The 14395-nt window shown below is 40.5% G+C and overlaps 2 protein-coding genes across 2 annotated transcripts; one reads left to right on the plus strand and one right to left on the minus strand.

Moving 5' to 3' along the window:
- Nucleotides 1-3454: 3454 nt before the first annotated feature.
- Nucleotides 3455-4384, minus strand: LOC128400393 (olfactory receptor 6C4-like). The gene has a single exon (XM_053362573.1). It carries the CDS (start codon nt 4382-4384, stop codon nt 3455-3457), a length of 930 nt encoding a protein of 309 aa, XP_053218548.1.
- A 4982-nt stretch (nt 4385-9366) lies between these two features.
- On the plus strand, nt 9367-10317 carry LOC128400394 (olfactory receptor 14A16-like). The gene has a single exon (XM_053362574.1). The coding sequence runs from the start codon at nt 9367-9369 to the stop codon at nt 10315-10317; it is 951 nt and encodes a 316-aa protein (XP_053218549.1).
- The last annotated feature ends 4078 nt before the right edge of the window (nt 10318-14395 follow it).

Raw genomic sequence — 14395 nt, forward strand, 5'->3', positions numbered from 1 at the left:
CTGGTACTCATATATTGTTAAAAGTGTCATGGGTGCCAGCAGGGAAGGGAGGTGGTGCTCTGTACTCTTGAGTCCCATCACAAAAAACCCCAATGCTTATATGTGTTATGATGCACATGTGTCCAATGTTTATAAGTTTGCATTTCAAAAACATTTATCATGCATATCTCATAGCATGACATGGGGCTCCCAGTGGTCATCCATAAAAAGGAGACCAATATGGTCCACACCCAACTTATCTCAGCAGCATCAGGTATACTTGTAACACTGGTTATTCATTGCCTAAATATTACAATTCCTGAATGTTTCACAGCATGATTGTTGAAGTTCATGGATTAAAACCTGTTTCTTATTAAATTGATCAGATTGAAAATTTGCAGAAGGATAAGTGAGACAGAAAACTGCTTACCTCCATGGCATGGAAGCCACGTTTTCTCCTTTATCATATTCACTTTATTAAGAATTAAGGCACATCTGTCTTCTTTTGTTCTTTCCTTCCTTCCTTCTTTCCTCTATCCTGCCTGCCTGCAATTTAGAAGACAAGATATCTGAGATGTTCTGCTCTATATGTGTTGTATGGCATGAGCTGTCCTGCAGGGAATATCTTTCCTGGTTACCATTGCTTCAGTTCAGAATCACAGGAGAATACATCCCTAGATGCTTCTAGAGATCAGTCTTTTCAGATCAGTGCAGAATTTTTTTTAAAATCAAATAAAATCAAAACATAAACAATTATACCCAGCTTCTTCAACTTATATGAGTGCCAAAGACTAGAAGCAACACTAACCTCAGATGTTTATAAGTAAATAGCAAGTTCACAGCTGATGGAATGTGGAAGGCTGCCTTATCTTATGCTATAGTACATAAGAATGTAAGAAAAGCTCTGCTGAATAAGACCAAAAGCCAGTCTAGTTCACAATGACCAACCAGATGCCTTTGGGAAGTCTGCAAGTAGGACTTGAGTACACAGCTGCCTCCCTACTTGTGACTGCCAGCAACAGGCATACAGGGGCATACTCTCTGCAACTGTCTGCAGCAGAGCAGCCAACTCTTACTAAACTACCTTTTCCCAGGAGGTTCGTCAGGGAATTAACATTTAGAATTGGGCTACAGAAGCAGAATATCTAATCATCCATGAATGAAGCATTAGTAACCTGGCCAGCAAGGTCTCCCATCTCTCATGACTAGCATCTGACCAACTAGGATACACCAATAGGTGCAACTCACTGATGGCTGACTCCAGAATGCCTCCTGTTTTGCTCTCTCTGCTGCCACAGCACTGATGATGGTGGTGGCTGGCAGGGGACTTCCAAGGGTAGACTTTTCTCTCTACCCATAGAGAAGAGTTGTGAAATCCTATGGTCCCTGGAACACCTTCCTAGGAACCACTAGATCGTGTCCTAAGCAAATTTTCCAGGAACATTTGGCAAAAGTACTGGGAGTGGTACTAAAACAGTATCTAAACCCTTCAGCATGGATAGCTCCTTATTAGGAATCTAATAGGAATCTAATCTTAATTTAGTCTTTTTATTTAATATACTCTTAATCCTCAAAAATTTCTAAGTGGTTTACGAAAACATAAATATACATTAACATTAAATCAGATATTCAAAACATTAAGCTAATATTTTCCAAAATATAAATAAAAGCAGCAACACACACACACACACACACACACACACACACAGACACACTATTGCACATTTCTCTCAGTGCTCATGTTTTTCTTAAGCTACATTTTATAAATGAGCACTGCAAACTGCATTAAACTTCACCTACATATACAATGGCTTAATATGAGATGAAGTTTTCTAAATATATTCTCACATTCCTTCTTTTCTAGGTGTAATAGCATTCTAATAATCCCATATTTTAATCAGTTGCTGGTGCAAAGCTAGCTTAAAGCAAAAAGGAGTCAACACCCCAAATAGCACTGTAAAATGCATTTTATATTATAGTAAAGCATGCTTATCAAATGGAGGGATGCTACTAGTTTCATTCTGTAAAACTGACCTCCACCCCCACCCCAATATCATTTTGAGGTGCCATTTTCATCTTCCTTATTTTTGTGTTTTCTTTGTTACTCTCTTGATATGTGTGCAATTCCAACCATGTCTACTCAGAAGTCAGTTCCATTGCAATCAGTGAAGCTTACTCCCAAGTATGTGAAGAATTGCAGCCACACTAGCCAACTAAAAGGCATGCACAAGCAATGAATGAGCTCTGTGCTCATCTTCCATCTCCCTATCCAACTCTTCCTCCATATACCAGGCAAAATACTTTTATTGTAAAGAATAAGTGACTTCACTTCCTAACCAGTTCAACAGTCTCTCATGTCATGTAAGTGGAAGATCAGGGGGGGGGAAACTATTTTGCAATACAGTGGTACCCTGGGTTAAGAACTTAATTCATTCTGAAGGTCCGTTCTTAACCTGAAACTGTTCTTAACCAGAGGTACCACTTTAGCTAATGGGGCCGTGCCACTGCTGTGCAATTTCTGTTCTCATCCTGAAGCAAAGTTCTTAACCCGAGGTACTATTTCTGGGTTAGCGGAGTCTGTAACCTGAAGCATCTGTAACCTGAAGCGTCTGTAACCCAAGGTACCACTGTAATCAATCATCGTTGGGTGTGTGTGTGTTTTTAAAAAAACCCTCTTTGCCTAATACAATCTGAATCTGGGCTAAGAATCTACATGAAAAAATTCTGTACAGTGGTACTTTGGGTTACAGACACTTCAGGACGAATTAAGTTCTTAACCCGAGTTACCACTGTATTGGATCTTTCTGTTTCTCTGACTCTAGTGGAAAAAACATTAATGCGTCATTTGTTTTTGCTCTCCCAATTGGCATTCCATTTGTTTTACAAACAAATCACTAGGAAACAAATATTTGTGGTGATATATTTATTGAATTATGCTACATAAAATATAGAAACCATTATTGTTTGGTTTGGAATGTGGAATGTGCATTGAACCCAGCCATACACCACTCATTTGTTTTTTATTGGTGTAGACAGCAATGTTTTCAGTTTGGGGTTTCCCACACCTTTATTGACTGATTGCGGAGCTGATATTCTCCTCACACAAAAATACGCTAGTTTTTACAAATAATCATCCAATGCAATTCATGAATTATATAATCTCATTATTATTATTTTACAAACACTATTTATTAAAAATATTTTTATACTATACACTCATCTAAAATATGAAGAGAGTGGACAACAATATATGGAAATACAATAAAACGCAAAAAATAAGAATAAAATAAATAATAAGAATGACTGGGTTATTTCAACAAGTTCATGATTTTCAATAAAATGTATTATTAATCCTGGAAATGGATGGATTGATGCATCCTTTCAGAGACTGAACTGTATAACACCCCCTCCAAAAGAGAGAGAGAGAAATGCCACAGAAAATGCTCAGGATGTTTCTATTACATATTAAGTTGCTTCACCTCACAAGTTTCCTAATATTATTCCTCAGTGAATTTTTTACCTCCTTGTTCCTTAGGCTGTATATAAATGGGTTGGCCAGAGGCGACAGAGCTGTGTACAAGAGAGAAGAAATCTTTTGCATCTCTCTGTTCTCTGTTGACTTTGGTATCATATACTCAATCATGAGTGTGCCATAAAAAATTGAAACCACAATCAAGTGAGAGGAGCAGGTGGAAAAGGCCTTTTGCCTCCCAGTGGCAGAGGGGATCCTTAAAATGGCAGCAATAATGTATACATAGGAAGTTATAGTTAGAACAAATGGAGGGAATGTAAATATGACAGCCACAATGTAACTTGCAATTTCCAACACACTGGTGTCACTGCAAGAGAGTCTGAGAAGAGGGAAGTATTCACAGAAGTAATGATCCATTTCATTAGGGCCACAAAACATTAACTGTAATATCAAAATGAGTAATATCAAGCAAGCTATAAATCCACTGAACCAAGATGCAGCTGCTAAATGGATAGAAGTCTGGGTTTTCATAGTTGTTGCATAGTGCAATGGTTTACAGATTGCTAGGTACCTGTCATAAGACATCACACAGAGTAAAAAGCATTCTGCAGCTTCCAAGGAGCCAAAGAGATACCACTGTGTTAAGCAGCTGTTGTAGGAAATCCTTCTGTCTCCAGTAATGAGAGCCAAAAGCATCCGTGGGAATATATTGGAGCTACAGCAGGCCTCCAGGAAGGAGAGATTCCCCAGGAAAAAGTACATGGGGGTATGAAGGTGCTGATCAAAGACTATAAGGGCAAACGTAAGAATATTTCCAGTTATGGTCCCAACATAAATTACCAGAAATGTCAGGAAAAGAAGTGTCTGCAATTCGTAGAATTCCCGAAATCCCAGGAGAATAAATTCTGCCATCTTTGTCTGGTTTCCCAACATTGAGACAAATGAAATCTTTGTGAAAAGAACAATACAGAGAGAGGAGTCATATGATATACCACTTCATATTTCAGCAGAATTCTTCAAATAGTTTACAGGATTGAGCATGATTAATAGTGTGAATGATGGTTCATTAATAAAAAGGAAAATCACAGATTTTTTGTATAAGATTTTATCAAAGATCATGAATACAGTTCAAAGATCCTCATGAAGGTTTTTATTTTCCTTTCAATGTAAAACTAATTTCAAATGGTTTTTTTTTTTTTTTTTTTTGGTGGGGTGGCATCTGTTGAAGGCAACTCTAGTCCTTGACAGCTGCTGCCATAATGAATTAATAAGCCATTAACAGGTTGCAAAAAAGAGAAGAAAAAATGTAATTCTTTTCCTGAAACAGATTATCATGGTCATAGCTTTGGAAGAATAGTTTGTGGGACATGTTTATCTTATAACTTAGGGACTTAACTGAATTTATATTACTTTGTTATACCTTTTACCTTTACCGTTTATATGACTGTCTATAGTAAAAGTTCCCTGGGCAAGTCTAAAAAAACAAAAACAAAATATGTCACATACAAATTTAATAATAAGAGGAAAGTTAAAATATAATGGAAACAAGTAGAAACCTCAATTTAAACACATGCTAAAAGTAAGCACCAGACTATGAGACATAAGTTAAAGATCTGGGTGAATATATTCACCTGGCACTGAACAGATCACAAAAATAGTGTTGGAGAAACCTCCCTCAGCCATCTCTGAAAAGACCATACTTCCTGATAGTTACCCACCTCTCTTCATTTATGATTTGTCTATAGCTCTACTTCTATTGCTGTTATTCAGTGCAGAGAAATTTTATGATAACAAATGGATCAGTTCCTAGGTCCTTTTCTTTCCCTCATCTCATTCAGTGTCCTTGTGTCTTTCAGTGCTACGAACTAAACACCATACCACCAATACAACCAGTGATAATGTGTCCTCTGGGTTTTTTTAAAGCAATGAATGGAACCTACCGTTCAACCATTAGGGACATAATATATTGCTAAAACCATGAACGGGGAGTGAGGGAATTCATTACAGCAAATCAAATGTCATAACATTCTGCAACACTCTGAACCCACAGAGCATATGACACCCCTCCAATATTTCCATAGCCCTTATCAATTTTCTTCCCCGGAAAACTTAATTAGATGTCATCTTTATTACTGGACCTGACAGTGGAGTTTAGAGAAATAGGTTTGGTTTTGTTGAATATCCCTTAGTGGATTGGAAGGGACTGGACATGACCTGTGGAGTTGTCATGAAGGAGATGGCTTGGTGCTTAGGAAGAATGGAATGAGTTCAGATAGTTGGAGGTAGATGTCCCGAGAGCAGAGCCGGATTTAGATGAAGAGAGGCCCTAGGCTACTCCACTTGTGAGCCGCCCCTCACAACTAGAAGAAAATGGAAGAGTTTTCCTACTTTGTCATTCCTTTGAATTATTCCTTTCTCCACATTAACAGCAACACCTGGAGCTGCAACCCACTTTCATCCTCCTTGCCCTACTTATGTGTGCCTGTGAGTTTCATAGAATCAGAATTCTAGAGCACTCTCTCCTTGCTACCTTGATGTTCAAGATGACATGATGATCCTTTATGGTAACTGAGATATTTCCATAGTCATCCCTTTTGTCCACTGAGCCTTCCCTCTCTACTTGCAGGTTAATTCATAGGAGGGGATGGAAAGCTTTATAATGCTTCCCCTTCTGGAGTTTGGGGTCATTTCACCCCACAAGCTTCCCACCTGCCAATCCATGGGTTAGTGTATTCACTGAGCTATTTGGGTTGCTGATTGACAGGGCCAGAAAGTATCCCCCCCCAATCTGATTTAAACTTGGTTGGGTTCCCCACCACCACCTTTCTTTCAGTGAAAATGATGGCTTTCTTTTGTTAGGTGGGAAATTGCTGTCTTGGTATGGTGGATGGAAACAACACTGGGAAGAATCAACTTAGTAAAAAGGAAAGCCCCCTTAAAGGGCCCAAGGTAGCGGGGACTGGGCATGGCACACTCAAACTCAGGTTGGGGTCTCTGCCTGGCTAGAATCCTCATTCTCTTTGCCCAGTGAGAACTTGCCAACTTGGCTTGCACCATGACAAGGTTCAGCACTGGCCAACTCCCATGGTGCAGGCTTGGCTTAGTCCAACTGCTGGATTCCATTCCACTACCTTCAGGCCCAGCAGGCCGGATCTTCCTGTTATATACCTGCTGGGATTGACAAGGCATCTGACTCTCACCTGAATCTCATAGCTCTCCTGACGAGTGCTTTGGTCTGCAGCCACACTGTCCATAGGCCCATTTGGTCTCCGGCACTGTCCATAGGCCCTTGCAGGAAGGTAGAGAGGAGAAAAGCCTATATAAGTCTTCCCACACCAGTGATTAGGGTAATTTTGCCCTGCAAACTTCTTCCCCTGCAGCCCTTGAGTTAGAGCCTTTACACAACTATTTGGGTTACTGGTTGACAGGGCTGGAAATGACCCCCCCTTTCAACCTGATTAACTCTTGGTTGGGGTTTTTCCACCTTTCCTTCAGTAAAATGTAAGGTTTGCTTTTGTTAGGCAGAATGATGCTGTATGTATAGGGGTGAAAATGGTATTAGGAAGGATCAACATAGTGAAAGGGGGCTCCATAAGGGACCTGAGGGGAGGATTGGCCTTGGCATGCCCCAAGCTTGGGTTGGGTCTCTGCCTGGCTGGAATCCTCAGCCCAGCTGCCCAGTGAGACCTTGCCAGCTTGGCTTGCACCAAGACAGGGTTCAGCATTGGATGACTGCCTAATATTTATTTATTTATTTGTTTGTTTATTTATTTATTTATTTATTTATACATACCCCACCTATATGGCTGGATTTCCCCAGCCACTCTGGGCAGCTCCCAAAAGAATATTAAAAATACATTAAAAACTTCTCTAAACAGGGCTGCCTTCAGATGTCCTCTAAAAGTCAGACCCCAACAGATCCCACAACCCTCACCCCCACCTCACTTTAGGCCACTGATACCTCTTCTCTTGTGTGTGGATACTGTAGTTTTATTTACATAGGGATCCAGAGAACTGAGATGGCACACACCATATAGCAGAGGAAATGAACATTTTCTCTGTAGAATGACACAGTTCATTGAGGGATGCCTGTTTGCCATATGTTGTCAGTTGGGTGGGTTGACATCAGCAATGGCAACTTCAGAGCTAAATGTGGGCAGTACCAAAAGATGGAATTCCATTCCTTTTTCTCTTTCTGCTCCCTCATTCCCTCTCTTCCTGTCACTCTCTTTCCCCCATTGTTCCTTTCCTTGTCACTAGCATGAAACTAGCCCAAGATGTGACCATCAGACCACAGGCTGCTCACTCTTCCAATCTGTGATAACTATTCAAGATTCTAAAACAGTAGAGCATTCATCGTGAATAATAAACCTCAGGGATAAGATGCCAATGACACAGTTGAGATTATAGTTCATGTTGGCCTTAGGGAATTAAACTCCCTATGTGGAACACAGATTTTCACAAGAGCCCTGCTAATGATTCCGATTTTTGCCATCACATGTTTTGTCAAATGCTACTTACTGCCTTTCTTGCAGGTGGTCTTCATTCTGTGGCTGCTCAAAGAACTTCCAACTCTGGCTTTGAAGCGGACAATTTTGCACAGTCATTAGAAGATTGTTGTTGCACCTTTTTAAGTATCTACATTTTCTCCCCAGACATACCACCATATATCATACCAGAAAGGTAAAATTACAACACACAGAAAATACCTTTGCCTGTATTTGCATGCTGCTCTTTCTCCTTTGCCACCATCACTTTTAATGATTTGGATTAAACTAAATATTTTAAAGGCAACTCAATGCACTTTGTGCTTGAGGGGGAAATTGTATAGTTTGCATAGGTTTACTTCACAATACATTGATGATTTGGGAGGGGGGTGAAATTGGGCTGGCAAAATTATGTATGTTGCTCTTGGTTTAGGGCTCGTGGATAAGGTCAACAAAAAGTTACCTGCTGTTAACAGATCCATTATGGTCAGAAAAACTGGTGAGGTCCTTGGGAACATTATTGCATCATGCACTTTTCTAATGTTAATTTGTACAAGGTTTTTTCAACCTGCTCTAAAGGCCTTAATCTTCCTGGAGGATCTAACCAGTTTCATTATGACTTCTGCTATTTCCTTCAAAAGCTCTCTGATGTTTTGTCCAAGGATAAACCTCCAAATTGCATTCCAAATTTTACCATAGATGAAATTCTGTGGCCACATTAATCCTTTCCATTCTTCCTCTAGTGCATCTTTAAAAGACATGATTATGTTACGCCAAGGATCACCCCACCCCATACGGGTACACTTGATGGCTTAGAACAGGGTCAGATTTGGTCTATTAAATTTCATCAGCATCTTGTGTGAGGCCCAAATTTGATGGCCCCTGCCTTCCATTCTGCATGTGCACTATGTCATAGTCATGGCATCCTGTGGTACCCCCTTGGCTCGGTGCCCTAAATTCAACTCTGATTAGACATTTGGAACTGGCACTTTTACAAGTGCCACATAATGCTCATTCCACACTTGCAATAAATAAATAAATCATTTCATGTGGCAGGACATACACTTTGGAACATCCTGCTTTTGATATTAGACAGGAGCCTTCATGGTATTGTTTCCAGTGCCTGCTAAAAGCCTTTTTGTTCCAGAATGCCTGCCCAGGCATGTAATGTACTTTTGGCATGTATTTTTAGTAAGTGTTTTAAATTTCTGTTTAATATTTGTTTTCATTTGTATTTTTAAAGACTGTTTTAAATTCTGTCGTAAGGCGCATAGAGGTCTTTTGTCCTAGCAAGTGGTATATACGTAAATGCTGTTAAACAAATAAATAATGTGCTACCACCCAGTTTTCCTACTTCTGTTTCCATAAGCAACAATATATGGTGTTCTGTTCTGTTTGCTTTAACAGGGGACTGTTTCTGCATCAGAAATGTCCAACCAGACTTCTGTGGGTGAATTCTTGCTTCTGGAATTTTCAAACACACGGGAGCTGCAGCTCCTACATTTTGCCACATTTCTTCTTATATACTTGACAACTCTGGTAGGAAACCTTCTGATCATTATAACTGTAGGCCTTGATCACAGCCTCCACTCCCCTATGTACTTCTTCCTTGCAAACCTTTCCTTTCTTGACATCTCCTACATCTCCGTCACCATCCCCAAATCCATGGTGAACTCTTTGATCAACTCCAGACAGATTTCCTACTCAGGGTGTGTTGCTCAGGTCTACCTGGTCATCACTTTTGCAGATGCAGAATTGTTCTTACTCACAGCAATGGCTTATGATCGCTATGCTGCAATCTGTCACCCCTTGTATTACAGGGTGCTCATGAGCTGGTGTGTGTGTGTAGAAATGGCAGCTGGTTGCTGGATTGGTAGCATGCTTTATTCTGTTGTACATACAGCTAATACCTTCAGGTTATCCTTCTGCAAATCTAACTCCATTGGACAGTTTTTCTGTGATGTCCCACAATTGCTGAAGATCTCTTGTTCAGATACGTATGTCAATGATATCTTAATGTTTGTCCTGGGATATTCATTGGCATCTATATGCTTCTCTATCATACTAGTTTCCTATGTATACATATTCTCCACTGTGCTAAAGATCCCTTCTACCCAAGGAAGGTACAAAGCCTTCTCCACCTGCCTCCCACACCTAATCATTGTCTGTTTGTTTCTGGGCACTGGAGCTTTTACTTATACAAGACCAAGGTCAGCATCCTCAGTTGGTCGGGACCTTGTAGCTGCTGTTCTCTATTCTGTGGTGCCTCCATTGATAAATCCCATTATTTACAGCTTAAGGAACAAAGAACTAAAGGGGGCTTTGAGAAAATTAATTAAAAAACTAAAATTCCCTACAATAAAACTTGTTATCTCGTAGTGTGCTGCCTGGTGTGTTTGTTTGTTTGTGTGTTAATCCTTTAGAACCCCCTGCCCAATGAAAGTGTCTACTTCATCTAGCATCTAAACAAAAAGGAGAGTCATATAACAGCAGATATTTTAACTGATTTTAAATTCATTTGCTTGAGCATTATGGGAAACACTGGGAGTCAACATAAAATGCATATGCACCATCCAATTGTCCTGGCCCACATAATCTTCGATCACTTGCCTAACAATAGGGCCTACATAGATGTTCTGGGTAATTTTTTTCTATATATAATAATTTTTATTAGTTTTCAATTACAGTTCAATAGTATCAACATTATAACAATACCCATTTATAATACAATTATTAATACAAATCATTCAAATAACAAATTATTTAATTTAGATAAAGTCACCCCCACATGCTAGATTTGGTGGTTTGATGATTTTCTATATTTTAAGGTTGCTGAATCATAAATGTAGAGAAGAAAACTTTAAATAAATAAACCATAGTCTCTCCCCCCCCACTGTCCTTTGCACCAAATGAAGTCTTATCTCAAGTTCAAACTTTAAAGTCCTTGCAGTTGGTTTGTTCTGCAGTTTGTCATCTCATCTCTTCTACCACACGTCTGTACTTTAGTCCAATTAAGCTCTAACTAACAGGAAAACCTCTGCTTCTTAATGGCGGCGTTGGAGGGTTTTCAGTAGGTGAAGTACTTTTGCACTCAGTACCTACCTGCCCCCAAAATCCCATGCCAGAGTGAGAGCCAGGTACCAAGACGAACTATGAAGTCCGTTCCCCCCTGTCCCTGGGGTCAATTTGCAGTCATCCTTGTTATTCCTTTCCCAACAATCTCCTGCTGTCAGCCTCTATTCAGGCAGAGCAGAACTGGAAGCCAGATGTTCTAGGTATATGACTGAGGAAGTTTCTCCTTGGTGTGTTTGTGTGTAAGAGAGTGTGTATTCCTGTGTGTGAGAGCAATGGAGTCAGGAACTCCCAGGTGTTGCTTGTCTTTTTGCAGCAGTGCCCAATTTTCAAAGTTTCAGTACTCACTACCTTCATAAATGTGTTTTCTAACCCACTAAGGATATTCTGACACATGGTTTCAGAACCCAGGTTGTAACTTGAGTGAGAGCTTCTATGATTCTTTCCATAAATTAGCAAATAGGTAGATGCCATACATGTTTAATTTTCTGTTATTGTTGCTTTGTTTGTATGTATGACATATAAATAGACTATAGGCCAGATGTGTATATTTGTGGGTATTTTAGTTTAGACATATAGAATGACCCAAACCAGCTAGTTCACTCTTTCTATTTAAAATAATTCCTACATGTACAAAGCTAAAAAAAAATCAAAGTGCCTGGAAAAGATCAACATAATCACAGATGACCTATATTCTATGTACTTAAATATATACAGTGGAACCTCTACTTACCACCATAATCCGTTCTGGTGACCCGTCCTTTAGGCATAATGGGTCGCTGGTAGAAGCGGCGTTGTGTGCAGGCGCATTCAGCGGCAGCACACTTCTGCGCATGTGTAGACTGCGGCAGCTGCTTCTGCATGTGCGTAAATGGCAGAAGCCGCTTCTGCGCGTGCGCAAATCACAGCAAACCTGATATTTACTTCCGGGTTTGCTGTGGTCGCAACTTGGATCGGGCCCAAGTAGAGGCGGCTGTAAGTAGAGGTTCTACTGTATACTAAATAAAAAAGATATATAATAATATGTTCTCTGTGTTTTATTCTTGTATATGTATGTGTGTATCCGGAGAAGGTATCTATAAATTATATTTATTTAAGTCAGATTGACAACCATGTCCCTCTACCGTATTTTTCCGTGTATAACACACCCCTGTGTATAAAACAACCTCTATTTTTTTTGAGAAATGGGGGAAGATTACCCAGATTTGATGAGCTTTTTTTGGGGGGGGGAGTGCCAACAATCGCTCACCTGCCTGACCTGATTGCCACAGCAGCCAATCGCCAGCAGACCTTGCCACAGCCACCATTCAACCCCCCCCCCAATGCCGCTGACAATCTCCTGCTTGCGGCAGCCACAAATCACCCGTCCCATCTCAGCACTATCCATGTATAAGATGACCCCAAATTTGTAGCATTTTTTAAAAATAAAAAACCTCGTCTTATACATGGAAAAATACAGTACTTTCTTAAAGGCCTCTGCCCCCAAAGTGGAGAACAATGTAATTTCTTAAAGATGGATAGGATGCTGTTTCAGGAAATGCACCTTCTCTACCACAAAGGGATCGTTATGCACTGTCTGAAATAAAAGCTGGCTAAAAAAAATCAACAAATCCCATTTCTGTGTATTTTTCATTCCTTACAACCAAACCCATAATGCTCAACATTAACCAAAGAGAAGGAACCAAAAATCATGAACTATTATAACTGTTAGAGTTAAAAATAACATTTAAGTATGATGATGCTTAACTATTAAAAGTCTTCAGGGTGCCACAAGATTCTTCAATGCAAGAATCTAGCATGGCTGCTCTGTGTTACATGATCTGTGTTGGGAAAGCCTGAACACACGTAGGTGTCCCTAAACAAGGTTGAACTGATGGGATCTGAATTAATAATAGAGCAGCTGATTTGCATAACAGGCACAAGAGGGCGGTAGAAGACAACAGATAGCAACACTGAGTGTGGCATAGACAGGTGGACTACATTTTTAGTTGGTACTCATAATGAACACCAGGGTGCAGAAAGTCATATACTGATGTGACTGTATGTTCTCCACTTCATGTAACAGATCAGTTAGGTGTTAATGAAATATGCCTAAACTGTACAGTGAAATGTGGGGGTTTCTTTTCATGCATAATAATCTAAGAATGTAAAGGAAAGCCAAAAGGATTTTAACAAAGGCTAGCAATTTTTTGTGGGGAGGCAAGGAAGTTCAATACAACCCAAAACATATATCCAAACGGGGTGAATGGGCATTAACATGTTAAATGTTTTTTAGTTTAAGCAAGTGTACATTGGGGCCAAAGAAATGCTAACTTCATACAATAGTCATTTGTTGGTGACTGACCTGGAAAGAGATTTTGGGATCATGGTGGACAGCTACATTAAAATGCTGACTCAATGTGAAAGTTGTGAAAAAGGTGAATTCTGTGTTAGGGAACATTGGGAAAAGGGATCAAAAATAAAACTGCCAACATCATAATCTCATTATATATGTCTGTGATGCAAGTGCAATTGGAATTTCAACCTCCAACAGAAAACAGACTCCTCTTTTATCTGACTTGTTGCTAAACTCCTAATGCAGCCCAGCCAGGCAGCTAGTGCACAGCAGGGGCAGAGCTATGACAAGATCCGCAAGGATGAGCAGTTTAAGATGCAGTGGATCTCTGCTTCAGCCAGCTGATTCCCAGTTCAGTCAGGCTCAGCCGATGTTATGTCCCCAACCCAGCTCAGTCAAAGATATGCTGAAGTAATTTGCTCAGCCATTTGATCTGAAAATGGCTAAAATGAGAGTGGTCTAATTGCACGCCGAGGTCCCCAAGACACCCCAAATAAAACACAATGACACTTGATTTTTGCTTAAGGTTTTTGGCATAATTTTGGCCACAACTTTTTTATTAAAATTACAGCAATGTGAGTGGATGCTTAGGCATTTGTTGCGACTATCTGACCCCGCTCGGGGACAGTCTGACATTCGCACCTCCCTCAAAGTCAGAAAGGGTAAGTCACCCGGGGTGCCTTCCCGCTTTATAGCGGGAAGGTAAACGGCGTCTCCGTATGCTGCGCTGGTGCTGGCTCACCAGAGCAGCTTCGTCACGCTGGCCATGTGACCCGGAAGTGTCTCCAGACAGTGCTGGCCCCCGGCCTCTTAAGTGAGATGGGCGCACAACCCTAGAGTCGGACACGACTGGCCCGTATGGGCAGGGGTACCTTTACCTTTAGGCAAAAGCCAAATGGCACCAGCCAACCAGCCAAATGGACAAAATTCCTACCAGGCCTCTGCCCCAAAGCAGATGACCCCATGACAGGCATAGCAAGGTCAAGCGAACAGCCTAACAATAGGGAAGGAGGGCGGGTGATCCGAAGCACGCAGCGAAAGAGGAAGCTC

The sequence above is a fragment of the Podarcis raffonei genome, chromosome 13 (assembly GCF_027172205.1).
Source record: "Podarcis raffonei isolate rPodRaf1 chromosome 13, rPodRaf1.pri, whole genome shotgun sequence".
In the NCBI taxonomy this organism is placed as follows: Eukaryota; Metazoa; Chordata; class Lepidosauria; order Squamata; family Lacertidae; genus Podarcis; species Podarcis raffonei.